Raw genomic sequence first — 26,432 nt, forward strand, 5'->3', positions numbered from 1 at the left:
AAAGAACAAATATAGGAAAAGAAAAGAATTACAGAAACTGTACATGTTGTTTACTGAAAATGTGGTTTTAGGCGATTAACTGCTTTGATATTTGTGACTTTTTTGTTCTGCAGTTATCACTAAACAAAGAGCAATGAGTTAATAACTCTACATGTTAGACGCCTGTAGGTTCACTTTGAATGAATACCACATATGCCAACATTTAAAGTTTTTAATGTGACAAATGAGCTTGGTTCCTGCTGTTAAATGATCTCATTCTAGATTGGATTCATGACAATGCTACTCTCAAGGCATAAAGTATATCTAAACAGTTTCTCTGTGGTTTCATTAATAGTTCTCCTAATAGAGAAACCAGTATGTTGATGAGAACGGCAGAAGAGATTTTTAAAGCAACATCGGCAAATTCAGCATGTTCATTTTTTTTTTTCATTTTTAACTTTATCTAAAAATAAAGCAAGTGTTGCTGTATTTTCAAAATATATCTTAACAATTTATCCTGTAAAATTATAGTTAAATTTAAATTTATCCTTTGATATAAAAAATGGATTCTAGATCCATGATTTCCTATGCATGGATCTTTTCTGATAGATATAAAACCTTCTATCAAATTCTTAAGGTGCTTAGTGCAATATCAAGATGATCACTTGTTGATAATTATTCATAAAATATTTGGCTTCTTTTTTCTTTCTCAGTATTATCAGTTATTAGTACTTGATGACCTAAATCCCTGCCATGGTTAAGATGTCAGATTCTGGAGTCAGACTGCCTGGGTTTAAAATCTCTATTCAGTCACTTGCTACCTTCACACCCTTGAGCAGATTACTTATCCTCTTCGTACTTACTTTCCTCATCAGTCGCATGCAAATTCAAGAGTACTCATTTCCCAGAGTTGTCATGATATAGACTACATGAGATAAAATATATAAAACTCTTACGACAGTGCCTGTCACATACTGAAAGTTTGGGAAAAGTTTGTTGTGTTTTCACTGTTACTGTAGTTATCGTTATTTTGAGAATCTCTCAATTTTGCAGCAAACAGCTCTGCATTGGAGTGCCTACTACAATAACCCTGAGCATGTGAAGCTGCTCATCAAGCACGATTCCAACATTGGAATTCCTGATGTCGAAGGCAAGATCCCACTTCACTGGGCAGCCAACCACAAAGATCCGAGTGCTGTTCATACAGTGCGATGCATTCTGGTGGGTATAATGGATGGCCTTTCCAAATATGTATATATATATATATATATATATATATATATATATATGTAAAATGAAATCTCCAACATATGCAAAAGCATTTATATGACACACAACCAAATTATGAAGCAAAAGAGTATAACAAACATGTGAGCTCATCACCAAGAAATAAAACATTTTAATGCTGTTATTTAAGACCACACAGAAGTTTCCTATGTGCCAGTTTCCAAATACATTCTCTCTCCCTGTGCCATGCTCATTCCTGTCCCCCATCAGCTCCTTTTCTGAGTTTATATTTATCATCCCTGTCTTTGTTTTATACTTGTTCATATTAAATAGTAAATAGATGTAAGTGAATATTTATATAATACATTTAAGATATATAAGGAAACAACAAATACTCATGTACTCATCACTGAGTTGAGGAGCCAAGTACATTACCATTACCATTACTGTTGAAGTTCCCTGGATATCTCCCAGTACCATTCTTTTCTCTCCTTTCTCAGAGTCAGCCACTATCCTCAGTTTTATGCTTATCATTCCACTGGTTTTCATTATGGTTTTACCACGTGTTTGTATCCCTAAAAAATATATTGTTTAGTTTTTAACATTTTTGAATTTTATATTCATAGAATCATACTGTATGTATTCTTCCACAACATACTTTTCTCTTGCTCAGTGTTAAGCTGGTGATTTTATCTATGTTGCTGTGTGCAGCTGTAATATATTACTTTTTACTGCTGTATAGTATTCCATTTTATGAAGATTAAATGACACATTATTCAGTCTGTTATTGACTGACATTTGGAACTGTTTCCAGTTTTTTGCTATTTACAACAGTGCTGCTCTGAACCTTTTTTAAAAGCATATATAGGGTATCTAGGGTATGTATTTAAATGGTTGTTGCAGGTGTATAGAAATGCAATTGATAGTTTGGGCCATTAATTATATATTTAACCAATTTGCTATACTTTCTTATTAATTTTGAATATTTATCAGTATATTCTTAGAGGTTTTCTAATCACTCCTTCCCAAATTCCAACTTACAAGCTATGGTAGTCTAATATTTAGTCCTATTTGCTTATAACACACAAATTAGACTTTAAAAGATATTATTGTTTTATTTGTACAATGAAAATTTATTTCTACTTGTGTGTTAACTAATTTCTTTGCTCTGCATTTCTTCTTGAGTCTCAAATTTTCCTTCTAGAGTTATTATTATCTTACTTTCTGAAATATAATTCTTAGAACTTCCTTTAGTGTAGATCTATGGTGGTAAACTCCCTGATTTTTTTTTTAATAAATTTATTTATTTGTTTGTTTTTTGTTTTGTTTTTTTGGCTGTGTTGGGTCTTTGTTGCTGTGCGCGGGCTTTCTCTAGTTGCGGTGAGTAGGGGCTACTCTTCATTGCAGTGCGTGGGCTTCTCTTGTTGTGGAGCACAGGCTCTAGGCACACAGGCTTCAGTAGTTGTGGCACGTGGGCTCTAGAGCTCAGGCTCAGTAGTTGTGCACGGGCTTTATTGCTCCGTGGCATGTAGGATCTTCCCAGGACAGGGATTGAACCCATGTCCCCTGCATTGGCAGGTGGATTCTTAACCACTGCACCACCAGGGAAGCCCTCCCTGATTTTATTTGTTAAGAATGTCTACATTTCTACTGTCCTCTTGAATATATAGTTTTCCTGTATACACAGTTCTAAGTAGTTACTTTTCTCAACTCTTTCAGACTGTCATTTTGCTGCTTTCTGCCTTTCATTAATTCCTCTTGAAGAGCCTGTTATTGGTCTGTGTCATCCCTTTACAGATATCTTTTCCTCAGGCTACTTTTTAAAATTTTTCTACATGGCATAAGTACAGTTTTACTACGGTTTGTCTAGGTGTGCCTTTTTTTTTTTTTTCCTGTGTAGTATACATTCTGATTATTGCATCTCATTTCTGGAAAATATATAACCATTATCTCTTTAAATATTGCCTCTCTTTTATTCTCTCTACTCCTGCCTATGGAGTCTCCAGTAATACATATTTTAGACCTTTCCATTTTACTTTCCATGTCTCTTAACTTCTCTTTTACATTTCTATTATCTTGTCTCTTTCTGCTACATTCTGGGTAGTTACATCAGATCTGCCTTCCAGTTTGCCAGGTCTTTCTTCAGCTGCATCCAATCTCTTGTTTACCCTATTCATTTAGTCTTCAATCTTAGTGATTATATTTTCACTTCTAAAAGTTCTACTTGGTTCTTTTTCAGATCTGCCTGATCATTTTGAGAGTTTTTGTTTCCTTGCTCACCTTTTATTTCATTTTTTATTTTCTTACATGTTTCATAGATAGTTATTTTATATTCTTTTTGTGTTAATTCCAAGATCTGAAGTCTTTGGAGGATGATTCTCACTCATAATATCTTATTTCCTCACAGATTTGGCTTTTTTTTTCTCCCTTATAAATGCATCTAAGTCCTTGGGAGACTCAAGGGCCTAGAATACCATTGTGGTAATATTCTACTTCTTTTTTTGAAGTGTTTATAATACCTTTAATACTCTTTTTTGTAAAATAGCCTGACTGTATAGACAACTCTAAATCTGGGATGGCCCTTCAGAGAGTTCTTAAATTTGGACAAGAGAGCTTGGCTTTGGATATGACCTAATCTGAGAAGGGACCTGACCGTAGGTGAGGTAACTCTCTTTAGCTGAAGCAATTCCAAAAGGATGACAGTAGAAAGTCATTTGCTGGCAGCACTTGCAGCAGCTGGGGAAGTAGGTCCTTTAGTCGTGAAGGGGGACCTTAGCAATGCATCATATCTGCTACAAAGATCCAGTAGAAAAATGAATAAATGTTGTAAACTGTCAATTTAAACCAAATATCCAATAAACATATGATAAAAAAAAACTCAACCTCATTCATAAAAGAAATACAAATTAAAACATCAGTGAAATGCATTTCATACCTATAAGGGAAAAAATGTAAGTTTGATCATAGTAAGTGGTTAATCTGTACCAGCATGTGGGGAAATAAAAGCTTTTACACATCGTCATGGATGTGTTAATTAGTACAGCCATTTAGAGAGCAGTTTGACAATACTAGCTGAAGATGCAAATATCCTTCAACCCAGCAATTTCCCATCTAGGTGTCTGGGCTAGAGAAAAATCACATGTGCCACAAAGGGACATGTAAAGGAAGCGTGTTCATTGCAGCATTATTGTTAATAGTGGGAAAAAATGTAAATAACCTAAATATCCCTCAGTAGGAGAATGGTTAACTAAATTGTGGTTTAACAAATAGACTAGTATCATCATAGATACTCAAATGTTTTGTGTTGAAATTAAAAATTCAAAAGTGTAATTTTGAAAAAAAATTCAGGGATATGTATGGTATAATACATAAGTATAAATATTGAAAACACACATACAAAATTTAACTGTTGTTTATGGATGTATATATGTGAAGCAAAAATACAAAACATATGCCTTTAGCTGAATCTGTAAGAGATTAAAAAAAGCACATTAGGCAAAATGTTGATCCCTATTTAATCTATTGATAGATGGTACATGTTGTTTATTGTATCTTTTCTGTACTTTTTATAGTTAAATATGAAAATTAATTTTTAAAGATTTAGACTGTATACTTTTTTCTGAATTTATCACTTCTGCTGAGAGAGAATATGTAGGTTTCAAAAATTGCTCAGTTAATACTGTGTCAAACGTGATTTATTAAGGATTCCATGTATGTCTGAGGTCTCTGGTTCCTTAAAAATAGGATGCTGCTCCAACAGAGTCTTTACTGAACTGGCAAGACTACGAGGGTCGAACACCTCTTCACTTTGCAGTTGCTGATGGGAACGTGACAGTGGTTGATGTCTTGACCTCATACGAAAGCTGCAATATAACATCTTACGATAACTTATTTCGAACGCCTCTTCACTGGGCAGCTTTACTAGGTGAGTTGAATGTGAAACCAAGGATCAACAGTAGGAGGAACTGCATGAGTATAGGAAATTTTCCATGGCTTCTCTCCCCCTGTCAGCTCCCACCTCCTATTTGTTTTAATTTTTAGTTGATATGTGGCGCTTTATACCTAAATCACTCTGTTGTATGCTTAAATTTTAGCAATATAGAATGTATTCTCTGTTATATATTAATTTCAACATCGTGTCTTTTCATTTTTATTATAAAAGTAATGCACATTTGTTGACAAATGTAAATATAAAATAATCTTCACATTCAGTGCCTTTGCTTTTTTGGAGAAGGGCTCTAATTTTATGTGTGAGCTAATACTATGATATTTGATTTCCTTTTCATCATATTTCCTGATATGCCTTTGACTTAACCTTTTTGGGGATCACTTTTTTAGATGAGAGAGTATATATGTGTATGTGTCTGATTTTTGGCACTCTGAGAGTCTCTTTTAGTGAAGGAGTTTTACCCACTGATAGTCATTGTTATAAATTGTATAATTTGATCTTTTTTCTGTTATTCTGCTCTTTATTATTAGTGTTTTGGTTTTTTCCTGATTTGTTTGTTTTCTGCCTTGTGGTGTGTGGATTACATTCGTTGTTGTTTGGTTTTGAATTGCCTAATGTTTTAGGAGGATTTTTAAGTTCTACTAGTAGTTACTTTTAAATTTTTAAGCCTAAGTCAGAGTCCAGAGCAAAACTGTGTCTATTAATTCCCATCTATTTAAAAATGAGGAATTTAGCACACTTTCACTTATCATTCTTTGGGTATTTATAAATATAATCTGATAGTAATTATTAATTAATATTAATAATTATAATAAACCATTATTATTATGGACTTAGTTTTTAAATTACACATTATCTCTTTTTTAAATGATTGCATTCAGTTTTATAGTCAGATTTATAATTATTATTTAGACTTCATTTCAAGGTGCAGTTTCATCCCTTTTCCTCTGCATTCTAGGAGGACTTTGCAAATTTGTCTCCACAGCACTAAATTGACTTGTGTTCCACAAGTTCAGCTTTCTTTCTGCCTCTTATAGATTGTATTTTAGGTTATATTTTGATTTCCTTCTCTCATCCATATTTCTTTTTATCTCAGCTTTTTTCCTTTTTATCTCCTTCCATTACCTTTTCATTTTAGATTATTTTCTTCTTAGGATATTCTGTTTCATTTCATAGAGGCCATCTCTTTGCAAAAGTCAAGGATGCCAAACAGTTGCCTGAAATTTTCCTCTGGATCCTTCTCTAGATCATTTTCTGAGGTATGCTCTTCTTCTTTCTGATGGTGTTCCTTTCTCCCTGTCCTAGAGTATGTTTTCATATAGCCTTCTCTGAATTTTTCTCTTTATCTTTCAAACGAAAGATATTTAGATTGACTATGTGCATAGATTGCCTTTGATCCTGTTTTTGCCTGTTCATGTTATGGAGAACTCCATCTCAAACCATAGCTGGAGAGCAGGTAGACAAGCACAGCTCCCACTCAAATTCCTTTTTTTCTGCCTGGCTTTCATGCAGTGTATTCTTGCTCTGCTAATGTGGCATCTTCTTCATTGCCTCATTCCCTATACACTGAAGCAATGGCATGTATGAAATTCAGGTTTCCTAAATATACAATTACCAGGCTTGTTTATTCTTTGATCCTTTCTACAGTTCTTCACTTGTGGAGACCACATCCACATCTTCCAAAGTGTACTGCAGAGCATGTTTCTCTACTACCACCTCATCATTCCTGCCCACTTGTTTTCTGGGATTTGAAATCACTGCCTAGATGTTAAAAAATTGGGGGAGGGAGGTTAGAGGGGATGGATAGAAGGCCTCAGAGGTCACAAGAGTTTGTATTATAGGTTGTCCTCCTGAATAGCAGAAGAGAACAACCGTGTAGTTCTGATTGATGGTGCAATGGAACGTGGAGACCAGGGACACTGATGGCTGAGAGGGGCTGGCTTCTAACGTGCCTTCTTCTGTTTTTATGGGCAGTTTTATAAGGTGAAGCCAGGGGATGCAGTGAGCTGATACCTAATACAGTTTTTTCTCAATCTGGCTGTTATAATTAGTCATTTCCTTCCTGGTTGAAGCATTAAGTTTTTTTTTTTGTTTTTTTTTTAAACTTTATTTATTTATTTATTTATTTATGGCTGTGTTGGGTCTTCGTTTCTGTGCAAGGGCTTTCTCTAGTTGTGGCAAGCGGGGGCCACTCTTCATCGCGGTGCGCGGGCCTCTCACTGTCGCGGCCTCTCTTGTTGCGGAGCACAGGCTCCAGACGCGCAGGCTCAGTAGTTGTGGCTCACGGGCCTAGTTGCTCCACGGCATGTGGGATCTTCCCAGACCAGGGCTCGAACCCGTGTCACCTGCATTGGCAGGCAGATTCTCAACCACTGCGCCACCAGGGAAGCCCTAAGTTTTTAGTGTTGTAAGTTTTTGCCTTTGTGCTACATAATCATGTATTTTCGTGAGAAGTTAGAAGAGGCTGCACTGGGCATTGTGAATGCTGGTTTATGTGCTAATGATTTTTCTTACCCCTTTCCTTTAAATAGATTATAAATGAATCAGTCCTTTTATGTGATAACTACCTTGTGTCTGCTTTCAGGCCACGCACAGATTGTCCATCTGCTTTTAGAAAGAAATAAGTCTGGAACCATCCCATCTGACAGCCAGGGAGCAACACCCTTGCACTATGCAGCTCAGAGTAACTTCGCTGTAAGTAAACCATGACAATTATCTTTTTTTTTAAATGAAATTTTTATTTTGATATAATTGTAAATTCACATGCAGTTGTAAGAAATAAAACAGCAAGATCCCATGTACCCTTCATTCAGTTCACTCCAGTGGTAACATCTTGCAGAAGTATAATATAATGTCATAAACTGGAAATTGATATTGATATAATCCACTGACCTTATTCAGATTTCACACTGTTACTTGTACTCATTTGTGTGTTTGTGTAGCAATTATTTTTTAACAATTGCTCATACTGTTCACTCTGTGATTCAGGTGATAGTCTGAATTTTTATAAAGTTGTTAGTCACATGGGAAGTTTTAAAGAATTTTTATTTTAACTGTTCAGTGTAACATTTTGCTTTACTGTAAGTGTACTTAATCTTTTTTGTTAATTGTAAGGCACTAAAGACAATCTAGTGTTTGGCAATCTGTAATTGTCCTGAAGGCAGTGGGCAAGGCTTTAGAACTAGATAGACCTTGGCTAGAATCCTGACTGTGCCATTTGCTAGCTATATGACCTTGCATAAGTTCTTAACCTCTCTGAGTCTTAGTTTCTTCATATGTAAAATGAGAATAATTATACCTTTTCTTTTAGGATTATTATAAGGATTAGAGAAAGTTTATGACCAGTGCCTAGTGTAATACTTGTCATAGAGTAGGTATTCAAGAAATAGCATTCACTGCTATTATTATTTGTGCTAATAATTTTGTATATTGTACATCTGAGAAAGCAAAAATATGAATTATTGATATATCCAAAGATATTAACTATTATTAATAGTTCCTTACTGCCACCCTTTACAGTTTACAAAGTACTTTCTCATCCATTATGTCACTCAGTCCAGCCAGCAACATGATAATGTCTAGGCTGCTTCAGCCTCCTGAGTATGAGTGGCCACTAAGAACTAGAGACACGTCCAAAGAGGCATACATTAACGCAGTCACAGTGGATTTTGCTGCCTTCTACATGAGAGTGCATAGTGAAACACCTGGTTTCATTAAATTATGAGAATGTTATCATCAGCATAGTATAATTCCATCTTCCTGACCTCCCCAAATGCACTGTTGAATACACTGAATTCTTGGATTGAGAAAACATCTTATTTTCCCACTTTTCTTTCTCTCTGGTACCCAGAGCAACTATAGCAATCATCCCCCTTCTTGGCATTCCTAAAAATCTATTCTATATATCACCTAAAGTTTTGGTAAACCATTATCTTCTATTATCTCACAAGATCTCAGAAAAATACAGAGTTTTTGAGGAGGAGTTCATTCTTATTACACATAGATAAGAAATCCAATTGGCCCAGTCTAGTCAACCTATGGAAATCAGAATTCAATCCATATTTCAACATAGGCCTATGAAAGGACATGTTACCCCTACTTACAGATGAAGAAACCAAGGTTCCAAGAGATTAAATGATTTGCTTGGGCTTTCCTGGTGGCGCAGTGGTTGAGAGTCTGCCTGCCGATGCAGGGGACGTGGGTTCGAGTCCTGGTCTGGGAAGATCCCACATGCCGCGGAGCAGCTGGGCCCCGTGAGCCACAATTACTGAGCCTGCGCGTCTGGAGCCTGTGCTCCGCAACAAGAGAGGCCGTGATAATGAGAGGCCCGCGCACCGCGATGAAGAGTGGCCCCCGCTTGCCACAACTAGAGAAAGCCCTTGCACAGAAACGAAGACCCAACACAGCCATAAATAAATAAATAAATAAACAAACAAATAAATAAATAAGTAAAAAGTCACTGCTATGATTTAAAAAAAAAAAAAAAATTTGCTCAAGATCTTGAACCCAAGTCTTAGACTCCAAATTTAACCTATGTACAGAAACCAGTAATTAAGTAACTGCTAATGCAAGTAAGAAAGAACGCTAGAACATTACAGATGTTTATTCAAAGAAACACTTGCTTTAGACAATCTGCCAATTACAGAAATAGTTTTTTAATAATTATGCAAATTTTATAGGCTCAATTTCATCCCTTGATCTCCTGGGACTCTATTAATTCACAAGAGATTGTAATTCTCTTTTTAAAAAACATCATCAACAACAACAACAGTCCCATAAAACCCTTGCAAACATTCATCATTAAGAAAACATACTCAACAAAGAAATGTTTGCAAATTATTAAAAGAAACCCCCCAAATCACCAACATTTTAAAAGTTTATTTCCTTTTTTTAATAAATTTATTTATTTATTTATTTTTGGCTGCATCGGGTCTTCATTGCTGCACATGGGCTTTCTCTAGTTGCAGCGATCGGGGGCTACCCTTTGTTGCAGTGCGCGGGCTTCTCATTGCGGTGGCTTGTTGTGGACACGGGCTCTAGCACACGGGCTTCAGTAGTTGTGGCATGTGAGCTCAGTAGTTCTGGCTCGCAAGCTCTAGAGTGCAGGCTCAGTAGTTGTGGCGCATGGGTTTAGTTGCTTCGCAGCATGTGCGATCTTCCTGGACCGGGGATTGAACCCATGTCCCCTGCATTGGATTCCTTTTTTTTTTTTTTTTTTTATATTTATTTTTGGCTGTGTTGGGTCTTCGTCGCTGTGCACGGGCTGTCTCTAGTTGCGGCGAGCGGAGGTTACTCTTCGTTGCAGTGTGCGGGCTTCTCATTGTGGTGTCTTCTCTTGTTGCGGAGCATGGGCTGTCGGTGCGCGGGCTTCAGTAGTTGTGGCCCTTGGGCTCAGTAGTTGTGGCTCACGGGCTTAGTTGTTCCACAGCATGTGGGATCTTCCCGGACCAGGGTTCGAACCCGTGTCCCCTGCATTGGCAGGTGGATTCTTAACCACTGTGCCACCAGGGAAGTGCCCCCCTGCATTGGATTCTTAACCACCAGGGAAGTCCCAAAATTTTATTTCTTTATTCAAATCTACTTAATAAAGACATACACTAGATCCTAAGGAGCACTAAGCTGTAATACCTCAGTAGCTCAACGTCTAGTTTTAAGACTAGGAAGCAGTGTGTGTTACAGTGGAAAGAATGCAGTGATTTAACCCTGCTTTCTACTCCTGTTAACTGCTACCAATGTTTATATGACCTTGAGTCTAAATATCATCTGTAAAATGAGGAGCTGGACAAGATGAGCCCTTAAATTTTTTCTTGCTCTGAAATATTGATCATCAACATTTTGTACATTTTTGGCCAACTCACAGCCTCCAGAAATTGTTTTTTTCTGAAACTATTTTATTTCCATTCAAGCAAAAGTTTCTGTGATCTTCCTAAAAGCTTGTAAGCATCTGAGTTTTGAGGAAAGATGCAATTTTAAATGCTATGAATATTAACCCCGATTAAAATTGTTAAACACTGTTAGAATTATTAAGGATCCTAATTTTTGTATGATTCTATAGAGGAAGGACCTTGATTGTAGGAAATGCTGAATAAATATTTGTTTAGATGAATTGAACACTGCATTTCTCAGTAACTACCCATAATTATTTGATAAATGCACTATTTTTTAAAATAGTAACAAAACACACAGTGAGAGAATGTATTAGGCTTCTCTGCAGTTGAGTTTTTAAACTTGATTGAGGATGATCATTCTCAATTATTAGAATGTTGAATGAGGAAGTTAGGTTATATTTTTGAAGTGCTATGAAAACTAAAACCAATGTATAAGGACAGAAGATTGTCACTTTCAATGGAAATTGTAATTTCGTTATTCATAAAAAGATAATTTCATTTGATTCAAAAGTAGAGGAAAAAATACTTTGCTTCTAAGTGGAAGTCACATATAACACTGGCTTTCTTACCATAGAAAATGCCACTCTCTTGTCTCAAATTTTTAAATGAAGTTTTCTTACAGGAAACAGTTAAAGTGTTTCTAAAACATCCTTCAGTAAAAGATGATTCAGACCTTGAAGGAAGAACATCCTTTATGTGGGCTGCTGGGAAAGGCAGTGATGACGTCCTTAGGACTATGCTGAGTTTAAAATCTGACATTGACATTAACATGGCAGACAAATATGGAGGTACAGGTAAGAACTGGCAGACATTTTCAGTTTGCTTTCATTCAGGCTTCAAAGTGTAGATGGTGCTATTTTGCAAAATAGTAAGTTGAAACCATTGTTCCTAATCTAATATTGTTTGACTTTCATCTTAACTTTTTAAGTTTAGGTTGCCAGGACATCACTCCAACAGCTTTATTTCTTCCAAGTATTATGGCTAAAATTAGCCTGTGTTTCTACCAAGTGAATCTTGGCATTTGATTTACAAGCCTTGTTGCTCCTTAGACATGATTGCGGGAACTCTTCTGAACATATATCTTTGTGTAAAAAAGAATGAACCTGCACTTTAAAACTATACATACCTAGCAATTATTAACTATATTTTCAAACATTTAGAATTACATTTTAGAGAACACATACATCTAAGTATGTTCTCACCAGTCTCATTTAATATGCTCTTTTCTCAGTTTTGAACAGCATTGCTGCATCCTGAATCTCCCATTTCAGAGTTAACCTCCCATGGCTCTAGAAGCTTCAAAGCTTCAAAAGCTCTTACTAGGTGCTTCCTTTAATCTCTTTTTCTAATAAGAGAGCCCTCTAACTATGTGTTGATTAGTAAGAGAAGTATAAGTATTTTAACACTCATTGTCACCTTAGAGGTCTCTTCCTTATATACTGCAGTCAGCCCTCCGTAACTGAGGGTTTTGCATCTGCGGATATGGAAGCCTGACTTGTATTCACTTTACTATACCATCTTATATAAGGGTCTTGAGCATCTTCAGATTTTGGTATCTATAGAGGCTCCTGGAATCAATCCCCCACAGATATCGAGGGACACCTGTATATCCAAATTGCAAGTCAGAAGGAGAAAGAAAAATCACACAACAGCACAATAACACTGAACAGAACAAAACCTCAGCTATGAGCTTCTCAATGTTATGTTTTCTTATTTGTAGAAACATACTAGAGCTGTTTGCACCTACCTGTTATCCTGAATAAGATCTTTCTTGACCACTGACACTACTGATGTAGCACTTGGGGGACAGAGGGGAATGGAGTTGCTACACCTCGTATCTCCCTCCCTATACCTAGACCATCGCACCTTCTAATTTTTTAAAAACAGTTTTTAGGTAATATCAATTTTGATAAAGGCTTTAACTTTTGAAAGTATTGAATATTTCTATACCAAAGCTTCATAGTAGACCTTAAGCTTCTTAAGGAGTACTGTACAGACACATAGGACACTGAGTTTATAAATGATCTGAATATTTAATTTTTTTGTCAGACTTGTATTAATATGCAGTCTTTATCACTAGCATCGCTCTTTGTTTAACTTTTCATGTATTTTAATAAAGTATGGGCTAGGATACTTGCATTCTCTCGACCAAAGTTGCCTTTCTGATGCGCATCATGGTTGGGGTTGAGACATAAATTCCTCTCAAATTCATTCATTCCCTGGGCTCTTTATCCTAAGGAGATTTTATTATATGTCAGAGATACCTTCCTGACATTTCTCTTCTATGCAAGTGAGTTCCTTTCCATCATCCCTCTACAGAGTTGTTTTCCCTTAATTAAAAATGAGTTCTTATCAATAGCAATATATGGGTATTATTTGGATCTTGATTCAAATAAATCAATTACAAAAAAATTATAAAGCTCTCAGGAAAATGTGAACACTATCTGGATATTTGATATTACAAAACTTTTGTTAATATTTTTTAGGTATGAAAATGGGCCTATCTTTTCTTTGCATGGCTGGGGCTGGGGTTCTGCAAACCACATTCCCTCTTTGCCAGCAGGGGAGTCAGCCCACAGGGGGCAGTACAGGGAGACTGGAAAGCTGGAAGAGGAGCATGGGAGTGCATCTTCCTGTTTGCTTCCTATCCTTGTTTTTGTTTCCCGTTCCTGTTAGCATTACCCTAGTGAGTGTTACACAACAGAGCACTGAGAGCTTGTTGCAGTGGCAACAGTTAATTTCACTTTGCAGTTTTTCCAGCACTCACGGTAGCGGCCAAAGAGCACCCTTCTCAGAGACACCAGCAACAGCCAAGCAAAGCCCCTCCTCTGAGGTCCGAGCTTCAGCTCTGCTGGGTGCCTCTTCTGAGCGTTTAAAGTTGTAATAATTCCGTCCTCTTCTTTTTGTTTCCTCAGTCTTAGAATTGCTAGCCGTTTTCTGCATTTACTGCCTCTGTGATACCTTACTGTTCCCTTTTTGCTTTTTCAGTTCTTCAGTACAAAGGTAGCAATTCTTCATATTGAATTCTATCTGTTAGAGTATCTGAGAGATACTCTGACTGATACAGTGGTTGTGTTTAAAAAAAGAATCCTTGTCTTTCAGACATACTAAAATATTCACAAACGGAAGCATATGACTCTAGAATTTTCTTCAAAAAATCAGAAGTGGGGGCATGGATAGCAGTTAGATGGAACAAGATTAGCCAACACATAATTGTTGAATCTGGGTGACGACAATATTGAGTTCACTGGACTATTATTGCCTTTACTTTTGAATATGTTTGAAATTTTCCATAACAGAAAGTTATTGAAAATAATTTTTAAAGCTCCTAGGTAAACTTGTGGTACTTTTTCAAGCAGCAATAGTAGTCTGAGATTGTTTTAAAATAAATGAAAATACTCAGAAATGGGGAATTTCCTTTAATAAGATCATTAATTCTATCTTATGCTTAATTGAAATTTTGTCTGTTTTTTAAAAATTTGACATTGATATTTGTCTGAAGAGTATCTGTTGCATACTTGAAGCCACATTACATAATTGTAGAATTTCAGAATTAAAAAGTACCTTAAAATTAAATCTAGTCCAGGGGTTTCCAAACCATGTTCTTTAGAACAACACGTTCCTATAGAGGTACCTGAAATGTTGCTGAGGGGTAAATGCTTAAGTGGGTAACCCTCTACCCCTACTTTAGGCAGAACCACTCAACTCTTAACTATTTTATATGTTGGATGTTGTATAAAATTTCATCTGGGAGAAAAAAAAAAAAGCATTCTTATGCTCTTAAATGTGAAAATCACAGAACTCTCACAGATACATCATGCCTTAATTTGCCTTATAACATTCTCCCCAGTGTCTTTGAGCCTCTGTTTGAACAGCTCCAATATAGAGAACCCATTACTTCCATCTTAATCTCACTCTATTAGGGTGCGCTTCCTTATATTGAGCCAAAATTTGTCAAACTGAATGTTCCACTCTGCGTTGTCTTCCATATGACACACTTCAGATTTTTGAAGTCTCTCACACCCATCTGAATCTTGTCTAGGCCAAACTAACATTCAGCCATTTAGGTCAGGCTTTTCAAACTCAAGTATGCATGAGAATTACTAGGGGTATTCCCAGACTATAGAGATCCTACATCAAACCCTGTCAACAAGTCCTGTTGACTCCACCTCCAAAATATATTCTAAATCTTTCTGCTTCTCTCCATCTCCATTCCTGTCACCCTAGTTCAAGCCACCGCTGTTTTCACCCAGTCAACTGCGCTAGTGTTAACTGGTCTCCCTGCTTACACTCTAGTTTACTATAATGCATTCTCAAAACAGCTAGAGTGATCTGTTGAAAGCATAAATCAAATATCACTCACCTACGTAAAGCCCTTCAGCGTCTTCCATCACTCTGACCTGTATGGCCATTTATGATCCGGCCTTTTCTACCTTTCTGACTTACCTCATTCTCACTCATTGTGCTGCAGCTTCTTTGCCTTCCTTAAACACATAGATTCATTCCTATCCCTGTACTCATTGTTCTCTTTGCCCAGACTACTCTCCCTTGAGATCTCTGCTTTGCTGTCTCTTTTTTATGATTTACTCTCAACTTAAATGTCAGCGCCTTAGCAAGGCTTTCCCTAACCACCAATCAAAAGTAATCCCCCAGTCACTCTATATATCAAAATACTTTTTACTTCTTTACTTATACCATCCATCACCATCTAATACTTAAATGTTATTAATTCGGTGTTTTTGTCTTGTTTTGTTTTGCTTCCTCTATGAGAATATAACCTTAGCTGTCTTGTTCCCTGCTGAATTCCCAGCATTATATTAGTACCCAGTCCGCAATAGCTTCTCAACAAATCCCCAGGAATCTGCATTTCATAGGCATCCCAGGTTTGGTCCATGGATCACACTTTATGGAAGAAACATTATCCTAGGCAGTATAGAGCCATAATCCTTAGAAAGAATTGGCCCAGGCCTCTAGACAGTTATCCTGAAAAGTTCAGAATTTAGAGAGTGATGAATTAAATAGAATTTAAAGAGTAATCTAAAGAGTGATGACATAAGCACTAGAGTGGTATAATGTAGACAGGGATCAGCGTAACATGAAACTCACACATAGTCAAAGTTACTCTTTCAAACCCCTTACCAGAGAGGAGACTACATTCCATCTCACTTTTTTCTCCAGTCTTGAAATGAATTGCTGTTTTTGAAACTGGGCCCTGAGGAAATAGCTGGCTTGTATTTGGAGTCATGTTGTATGAAAAATGCACTCAGTGCAGTAAGATACACATACTCTCAGTACCATGTGGGTACACAGACCAACTGCAGGAATAGCACAGGAAACCAACTGAAGGAACAGTAGATTGAAGGTCCCGTCACACAACCCCTCAGGGACATATACTAATTGAGTGGGTTTGTGGGCAGAATTGCCTGCATCATTTAAATCATTTCTCTTTGTCATTTTTTGTTCTCTTACCCTCTTAGAAAGAGGAAAAGATAATAAACTAGTAACTGAGAAGAGGAGACCATTTCAGACCAACAGGATGGAAAGGAAGAAAACAGTGAGATGAGAAAGGTAGAAGGAAAGGGGAAAAGTGTGAGTAATACATATGAATAGAAAGGAAGATAGAAATCTATAAAAGTTAAAAAATAGAGAATCCTGAAGATTAAATTGCATTTAGCCAAAATGATGAGAAAATCAAAAGTGAAGACACATAGTTAGAATAATAAAAAGGTAAAACTGTTATTTGGAAGTTCTTCACTTTCTTTCGCTCCCTTTTTAGCTTTACATGCTGCTGCCCTTTCTGGCCATGTCAGCACCGTGAAGTTATTATTGGAAAATAATGCTCAAGTAGATGCTACTGATGTCATGAAACATACTCCACTTTTCCGAGCCTGTGAGATGGGACACAAAGATGTGATTCAGACACTCATCAAAGGTTAGTTATTAAGAGTGCTCCTTGGGCTTCCCTGGTGGCGCAGTGGTTGAGAATCTGCCTGCCAATGCAGGGGACACGGGTTCGAGCCCTGGTCTGGGAAGATCCCACATGCCGCGGAGCAACTGGGCCCGTGAGCCACAACTACTGAGCCTGCGCGTCTGGAGCCTGTGCTCCGCAACAAAAGAGGCCGTGATGGTGAGAGGCCCGCGCACCGCGATGAAGAGTGGCCCCCACTTGCCACAAGTAGAGAAAGCCCTCGCACAGAAACGAAGACCCACCCAACACAGCCATAAATAAATAAATAAATACTTTAAAAAAAAAAAAAAAACTTCCCCACTTAGTATTAAAAAAAAAAAAAAAAAGAGTGCTCCTAACAAGTCACTTTCAAAAGGTAGGATTTCTTGCATTCACCTTTTTTTTAATAGATTTATTTTTATTTATTTATTTATTTATTTATTTATGGCTGCGTTGGGTCTTTATTGCTGCGCGCAGGCTTTCTCTAGTTGTGGCGAGCGGGGGCTACTCTTTGTTGTGGTGTGCGAGCTTCTCATTGCAGTGGCTTCTCTTGTTGCAGAGCACAGGCTCTAGGCGCACGGGCTTCACTAGTTGTGGCTCGCGGGCTCTAGAGCGCAGGCTCAGTAGTTGTGGCGCCCGGGCTTAGTTGCTCCACGGCATGTGGGATCTTCCCAGATCAGGGCTCGAACCCATGTCCCCTGCATTGGCAGGCGGATTCTCAACCACTGCACCACCAGGGAAGCCCCTGCATTTGCCTTTTGAAATATAGGTTTACATGGCAGAGAGCTGCCTGGGTAGGAGGATGGAGGGAAGAGCCTGGCATCAGGAAACTCAAGGTTCACTGCTAGCTCCACCTGTTAGTAGCTGTTCGATTTGTGAAAAGTCACTGCACCTGCCTGATCCTCAGTTTCACCTTATGTAAAAGCGGAAGGAGTCCTACCCTGACCAGCTCACAGGCTTATTGTAAAAATCTGAAGTAGATGATATACATGAAAGCTTTTTGCTAAGAGTAAAGCGTTTAAAGGACTGTTGTTATATTTTTTAAACTTCTTTTTGATAAATGCTCTCTGTATTAGACATTTTCATTATATTTTTGCTTTTTCAGGTGGAGCAAGGGTAGATCTAGTCGACCAAGATGGACATTCTCTTCTACACTGGGCAGCGCTGGGAGGAAATGCTGATGTCTGCCAGATATTGATAGAAAATAAGATCAACCCAAATGTGCAGGATTATGCAGGAAGAACCCCACTGCAGTGCGCTGCATATGGGGGATATATCAACTGCATGGCCGTGCTCATGGAAAATAACGCAGACCCTAACATTCAAGACAAAGAGGTAGAAATTCTAGGTCTTTTTTATATTGTCTGCTCCAGAGTGTTTGGAGCATTGCTTCTTTGTTAACTAAAGTTAAGGAAGACAACAATTTACCAAGTGAAGAGATCACTCACAAATCTGTTAATTAAAAGTGATTTGTATTTGTCCATGTTCTCTCCTAGTCCTTGCCTATATATCCGTATATAATTTAACAAAGTCATCATATAGAACGGGAATGGTTTGATAACTTTTATAAAATATATATACATGGCATATGTATATAGGTATATAAATATATATATCATATGATTTTACAAACCACATTTTGTTTTGCTCCCTCAAAATGATCACCAGTACTTTTTCAATCGGTATATAATTTTTTTCATAACCATGGATGCTTAATATTCCAAAGTTCTAAGAGCTTTCTGTTAAATAACTCATTCACTCCTCACAGCAAGTCTATAAAGAAGTTATATTATCATCCCCGTTTTACAGAGGAAGAAATTGAAGCTCATGGAGCTTAAATAATTACCCCAAGGTGACAACAGTGGTGGTAGTATTGGGGGGAGTCAGGTCCAAGCTATGCCTGTAACCTAGACTTTAGAATTAAATCAGTAACTTACTATTGCTGGATACTTTTTCATTATTTATAGAACATGTTGCGTTAATCATCTTTGTGCATTTAACTTTTTCCTTTTGTGTTATTCTCTTAGAATAATTTCACGTAAGTGAGATTTTTGAATCAAAGTAATGAATGGTATATGATTGTGAATAGGCTCTGATATATACTGTCACACCAATTATTAAAACATGCAGGTTAATCTATGCTTCCCTCAGCTATGTAGCAGTGTATTGATTTCTCTCAATTTAGCCAATATTGACATATTTTGCTAGTTTACTTACTTTAACTCTTTAAAAATACTAGCATATTATGTTTTCCAAGTCAGAAAATATATTCCCTATTAATTCATTGAATAAGTATTTATCAAGATTGTTACTATATGTGAAAGTAACATAATGAAAAATGTGTAAAATATGGTCCCTATACCAATGTTATTAGAAATGCATCTTTTATACTTTGTTGTACCTTTTACATTTTTTTTACAAGTTCATACATAAGTAGTATATTACTTATATTACTTATGTAAGCTACTTCCCACTTCTGTTAGTTTTCATGTGTATTGTTTTGGACTATCCAAATAAACAATCATGCTATCTGTGAACAATAACATTTTTATTTCTTTCTTTCCAATTCTTATGGCTTTCATTTCTTTGTCTTGCCTTATTGAACTAGCTAGGACCGCCAATGCAATGTTGAATAGAACTGGTGATAGCTGACATCCTTAAGTCATTCTGGCTTCTCAGGGGAAAGCTTTAAATATTTCACCATTGAATATGATGTTTGCTATAGGTTCTCTTATATTTTTGGTTGCTAAGGGTTCTTCTAAATCACAACTAGCTGTTTAATTTTCATCAGATACTGTATCTGCATCTATCAACATGATTATGTTATTTTTTCTACTCTTTGCTATTAATGTGGTGCATTACATTGATTACATTGTCCTACTTATGATATATTTTTGAAATATATGTATTGATGGATTTTTGTTTGCTAATATTATAAGATTTTTGCATTTATGTTCATGAGAGAGATTGACCTATAATTTTCCTTTCTTGTATTGTCAGGCTTTGGTAGCAAGGTTACATTGACCTTATAAAAAGAGTTAGGGAGTGGTCCCACTTTTCTTATTCTCCTAAAGAATTTGTGTAAGATTGTGTTAAATTCTTCCTTAAATGTTTGGAAGAATTCCCTGCTGAAGTCATCTGGTCTAGGGGTTTTCTCTGTGCAAAGGTTGTTAATAACTGATTCAGCTTCATTAATAATTAAAAGACAATTCAGATTTTCTAATCATTTTCCGTTCAGCTTTGGTAAGTTGCAGTTTTTTGAGAAATTTATCCATTTTATTAAAAATGTCAAATGTATTCACATAGAGTTCATCATAACATTCTCTTTTCTATTTTATGTCTGTAAGACCTGTAATGATTTCCTCTTATTCATTCCATACATTGGTAATACATGTTTTCTCTTTTCCTTTCTTTAAAATATTTCAGTCTTACTTATTCGTCTCTTCAAAGGACTCCAGTCTTTTTTTATTCTCTATATTTTATGTTTTTCACTATTTCATTGGTATTTACTCTTATCTTTATTACTTCCTGCCATCTACTTCCATCAGATTTGATTTAATATTTTTTAAAAGATTCTTTTGATGAAAGTTTAAATCATTGATTTTTTTCAATATTTTTTTTCAATATATGTATTTAAGCATGTTTCTTATTCTAAGCATGCTTTAGCTGCATCTTACAAATTTGGATAAATTGTACGATCACTATCATTCAACTCAAACACTCTCTGATTTCCATTTTGATTTATTATTTGACCCATAGATTATTTAGAAGTGTATTGTTTAATTTCCAGGCAGTTGGGCATTTTCTCATTATCTTTTTGTTATTGATTATATTGGTTTCCTATTGCTGCTATAACAAATTACCAGAAACTTTTAGTGTCTTAGAACAACACAAATTTATTATCTTACTGTTCTGGAAGTCAGAAGTCCAAAATGTCCTAAAAACCAAGGTGTTGGCAGGACTTCATTCTCTTTGGAGGGTCTAGGAGAGAATCTGCTTCCTTGACTTTTCCAACTTCTAGATGCTGCCCACATTCTGTGGCTTATGGCTGCATTCCTCACAGCTAGCAGTGACTGGCTGAGTCTCGCTCACGCTACATCACTCTGACATTCACCTTCTGCCTCTCTCTGTCACTTACTTATAAGGACCCTTGTGGTTATATTGGGCCCACCTGGATAATCCAGGATAATCTCCACAACTCAGAGTGAGCTGGTTAGTAACCTTAATTCCATCTACAACCTTAATTCCCCTTTTCCATTTAATATGACATAGTTACAGATTCCAGAGATTAGGATGTAGACATCTTTGCAAGGGAGTTCCTTATTCTACCTACCACACTGATTTGTAGCTTAAATTTTACTGTAGTTAAATAACATACTCTAAACTATTTTAATCTTTCAAAAGCTTTTGAGGCTTTCTTTATGTCCCCACACATCGTTGATTTTGATAAATGTTCTATGTACACTTGAAAAGGGTACTAATTTTGTCATTGTTCGATGCAATGTTTTATATACATATCACTTAGTTCAAATTTTACATTGTATTGTTCATGCCTTCTATATCTTTACTGCTTTTTTATCTATTTGTTCTATCAACTATTGTAAAGATGGGTTAAAATCTCCCACTGTGATTATGGCTATGACTATCTCCCCTTTCAATTTTGTCAATTTTAATCCTGTATATTTAGAAGCTGTGCTGTTACGTGCATATAGATTTAGGATTGTGATACCTTCCTCTTTGACTCCTTTAACACTATGAAGTATTCCTTTTTATCTCTAACAATGCTTCAAGCCTTTTTTATCTTTCATGACATTGAAATGTTATAAGAATACAGGCCATTTATTTTATAGAATTTCACTCAATTTGAGTTTGCCTAATGATTCATCATAATTAGAGTCAAGTTTTACGTTTTGGGTTGGAATATTGCATAAGTGATATTGAATTCTTCTCAGGGTATCACTTCTGGAGACATGTGATGCCTCTTAACATAGTATTAATTTTGATCATTTCGTTAAGATACAGTCCATTTTCTTCACTGTATACTTAATATTTTCTCTTTTTGTAATTAAGCAATTTGAGAGAAGTGTTTATATATTTGAGTCAGCATAAATAACTATGTGTCCAAAAATACCGACACCAGATGTACTTGATTTTTCTTTATGCTTGTAGGGAAGGACAGCTTTGCACTGGTCCTGTAACAATGGATACCTTGATGCCATTAAATTACTACTAGACTTTGCTGCTTTCCCTAATCAGATGGAAAACAATGAAGAGAGGTAAGCCATTGATAAAAGGAATATATTGTTGTTCATCTCACATCCTTTCTGCCATATTTTAAAAAATCTCAAGTTTAGATATTGATTCAGAAATAATAAGTATATTCATAAGGAAACACTACACTAAGAAATCCTGAACCAGAAGAAAAGAACAAAAGTTCCATGCAGTGTTGATTTAGAATCGTGGGATTTTAAAGCTATTCAGAACTTTAGATATTACCTAGGGCAAGCTCACATTTTCCAGATGAAGAAATTAGGGCTTCTGGCTTTTGGCTAGTAGCATCAAGTCAGGGGAGTCCTGACTGACCAGGACTAGGAATTCGGTTAGGCCAGTGGAATGTGTTATATATTCAAGAAGTTTCTCTTGATGAAGAGGATATTATCAGTTAGTGGACAGAGGTGCCACCATGCAGCATGAAAAAATAAGGAGAAACTGAGATGAAAGTTTGGGATTTTAATTTAAATACAGATTTCTTGAATAATATGAGATCCACAGATTTAGGCTGGAGTTGTTGTCCAAGAACCCAAGCCCAATAAAAGGGACTAGACATAGTGTGAAGTCTAAGCAAGAGAGATTCTTGATGGTCTTGGATCTAGGAAGATTCTAGTAATTTGTAGGTAACGAATAAGACGGTAATCAGATTTCCATACCTGAGTGCCCCCAGCCCAGGTCTGTGCTTTAGTTTTCATTGTTCATGGGTGCTGTCACTAAAATGGCCCTGCAGTGACACCATCCCCGCACTCTTGGTCACCACCAGCTCTTTCTATCAGGAGATGGGAAACTCTGTAGGAAAGAGGCTTTCTCTAGGCCTGTGTTGTCTCGGAGGAAACATGGGGCCTTCATCTTTCCCACTTCTTTCAGAACCTTTCCGCATTAGTTATACCTCCATCTGTTATTTTCCAGTTCTCTTTCTTCTGAAGTTTGTCTTCTTTGCCTTCTCTCACACTGTCTTCACTGCCTCCATTTCTTCATCATCACATTTAGACTGAAATCTGTGTCTGAATGGTCACTGACAAATTCCTAGTTGATAAATCACATGATGTCTTCATGATGTCTTCTCTGCCCACCCTCACTGACCTTTCTTTATCTCCTTTCTATTGCCTCCTCTTCTTTACCTTATTGAGCCTATATCTTCTCTAAGCTTCTGTGACAGTATATTTTCTTCTTTTATTTTATTTATTTATTTATTTTGGCCGTGCCTCACAGTTTGCGGGATCCCCGACCAGGGATCAAACCCTGCAGTAGAAGCACAGAGTCCTAATCACTGGAACGCCCAGGAATTTCTCCAGTTCTCTTCTTTTATTATTATTATTATTATTTTTTTTTTTTTGGCTGCTTTGGGTCTTCGTTGCTGTGCGTGGGCTTTTCTCTAGTTGTGGCAAGTGGGGGCTACTCTTCGTTGTGGTGTGCGGGCTTCTCATTGCGGTGGCTTCTCTTGTTGCAGAGCACAGGCTCTAGGCACGCGGGCTTCAGTAGTTGCGGCACGTGGGCCCCAGAGCACAGGGGCTTCAGTAGTTGTGGCACACGGGCTCAGTAGTTGTGGCTCGTGGGCTCTAGAGCGCAGGCTCAGTACTTGTGGCACACGGGCTTAGTTGCTCCACAGCATGTGGGATCTTCCCGGACCAGGGCTTGAACCTGTGTCCCCTGCATTGGCAGGTGGATTCTTAACCACTGCACGACCAGGGAAGTCCCCCAATTCTCTTCTAATCATGCGCCTTCTCCATTTCTTTGGCTTCTGTTCCATTTTTTATTTTTTAAATATAAACAGTCTTCAAGGACTGGATCTCTTCTCTCAGCCTATCTCCTTTGGCGACCTGACCAACCACCGAGGCTTCCACACTCACTTGGGTGCTGGTGAGTTCTCAATCTCTATTTCAGACTCAGCACCCCTCCTTGGTTCACACTGTCCTCTCCACTTCATTACCAGCACCATTGTCTAGATCTTGCCCTCTTTGACTCTTTCTGGGATTATCGCAGTGCCTTACTTGTTTTCCTTCTTTTGATCTTTCCCTCCTTCAATTCGTCACCTTCCAAAGTAGCCTTTCTAAATCATATCGCTAATATAATTGTTAATCATGTCATTCCCCTGTTCAAATGCAGTCTCGTCCAAGAAGATTGTTCTGTCCCACATTCATGTGTCCCAAACTGTGTTCTCCCTACACTGTGAATCTTTACAGCATTTGGCACATTTCACATTATATTATGATTTTATGTAATCTGTCTTCCCTATTAATGGAGAACTACTGAAGATCATGGTCATCTCTGTATTGCTCACAGTGCCTTTCATGAAGTAGATGCTCAGTAAATAACTGTTGAGTTGTCAGATCGGTGTTTTCAGGCTCCTAGTAACATCACCCTGCTTCATACCAGCCTTAGAAACTTATGTGGAATTCTTAGACCATGTGCAGACTTAGATAAAGCAGATTAGTATGCCTTACTTTGGGAGTGATCTGTAACAGGGAAGAGCTAAATCGGACTCCACATTGGATCTGTTTCTTTGACTTTAACCTTTGCTTTTCGTTCCTTTTGTTACTATAATCATACATAATGGCCTGCCTCAGGGAACGCTGCCCACCTATGAATGGCTGCAAGAAAAAAGAAACCAACACATGCCCTCACCGAGGCTGGCCATTCCAGGAGATGTTTTGCAAGACTGGTTGCCCTTTTATTTTACTTCCTCACTGCCTCTTCCTCTCTGATTCTGTAAAAGAAACTGGCATCCAGACCCAGATAAGATGGTTTTGCAGAGACACTAGTCTGCCATCTTCTCGGTCTGCCGGCTTTCCAAATAAAGTATTCCTTGCCTCAACACCTTGTCTCCGATTCATTGGCCTGCCGTGCGGCAAGCAGAGCAAGCTTGGACTTGGTAACAATTATATAAAGAACTCACTGTCTCTATTATAGTCAAATGACAATTGCAAAACAAAAAAAGACTTGAAGATTTAGGCATTTGGACATTTAAGGAAACTGGAAAGCCAAGTGAAATCCTCAAGGCGGAGGTTTTGACATTAAAACAGATATGTGAGGGTGCTGAAGGTTTCTCCCTTTGAAATCCTGAAGAAACAAAAGGGAAAGATAAGGATGTATTCTATAACAGTGTTTACTGCCTGACTGCTATTTTTTAGGAAACAATAAAAAAAAGTAATATTTTGTAATTCAATTTCCATTTATATGCTAACCCTTGAATTTCAGACCTAAGTAAACATGTGAATTAAGGTGCTTACTGCCTGCTGGAGTAAGCATGTTAATTACAGACCAAAAGACCAAAGGAAAGATCCTCCTAAGTGTACTTGCCAGTCTACAGATAAAAAGAGACAGTGGCAATATCCCAGTCTCCTTTAATGTTTCATCAGCCATGCACCTTGATGTACAAATGTCGGGACTTGGCACTGCCTTTTATGTTTATTGACATTCCAGTTTAGGCATTCTACTCATTCCATCAGACCATTCCCACATGGCAAGTCCAGTTGAATCTTGTCTCTTGTCTTTATCTACATTGTTTCTTGACTGGTTACCATCAATGTAGTGCTAATTTTTACTTCACATGCATTGACACAAACCACTTGATGTGCACTGTATAGACATAATTTTTGCCAACTACTGCTGATTTTCAGTCAATAACTATCTGACAGCCATACTCTGACATAGACGGGAGTATTCACAGCACTAGAATGTTTCTAAATTGAGTCTGGGATGAAGAAAAATTCAATCGTAATAATCACAATATGGTCAGTTGCTTAAACACTAGGTATAGATGTCAATCTTAAACCTTGCTAGATATTTGGATTGTATCTCCCTGAATCAAAAATTGACTGAGAGTTGTAATTTGAATAAACCAATTGTTAAAAAAAAAAAAAAAAAGACATTTTTGAGAAAATCAGAACATGTATTTAGAGTGGGCATTAGATCTTACTAAGGAATTCCTGTTAATTTTGTTAATACAATGACATTGTGGTTATGTTCACATTGTTTATAGATGAATCTAAAATGCAGAGAGATTAAATGATAGGAGCTCTGGGATTTGCTTTATTTATTTGTTTGTTTGCTTATTTATTTATTTATTTGCCACGCTGCTCGGCTTGCAGGATCTGGCAGTGAAAGCACCATGTCCGCCAGGGAATTTCCCTGGAATTTGCTTTAAAATACTTGAGCAAAAATAAAAAGG

At 37.0% G+C, this 26,432-nt stretch overlaps 1 protein-coding gene across 4 annotated transcripts in view; it reads left to right on the forward strand.

Moving 5' to 3' along the window:
- Positions 1 to 26,432, forward strand: part of INVS (inversin) — a 151,821-nt gene that overhangs the window by 79,504 nt on the left and 45,885 nt on the right. For all 4 annotated transcript variants that reach the window (XM_036854591.1, XM_036854588.1, XM_036854589.1 and 1 more), the window contains 7 exons: positions 1,033 to 1,200; positions 4,951 to 5,131; positions 7,740 to 7,849; positions 11,666 to 11,837; positions 16,820 to 16,975; positions 18,096 to 18,325; positions 22,160 to 22,266. In XM_036854591.1, the coding sequence (XP_036710486.1) occupies positions 1,033 to 1,200; positions 4,951 to 5,131; positions 7,740 to 7,849; positions 11,666 to 11,837; positions 16,820 to 16,975; positions 18,096 to 18,325; positions 22,160 to 22,266 (1,124 nt within the window). The remainder of the gene's footprint in view (positions 1 to 1,032; positions 1,201 to 4,950; positions 5,132 to 7,739; positions 7,850 to 11,665; positions 11,838 to 16,819; positions 16,976 to 18,095; positions 18,326 to 22,159; positions 22,267 to 26,432) is intronic.

The sequence above is a fragment of the Balaenoptera musculus genome, chromosome 6 (assembly GCF_009873245.2).
Source record: "Balaenoptera musculus isolate JJ_BM4_2016_0621 chromosome 6, mBalMus1.pri.v3, whole genome shotgun sequence".
Taxonomy (NCBI): Eukaryota; Metazoa; Chordata; class Mammalia; order Artiodactyla; family Balaenopteridae; genus Balaenoptera; species Balaenoptera musculus.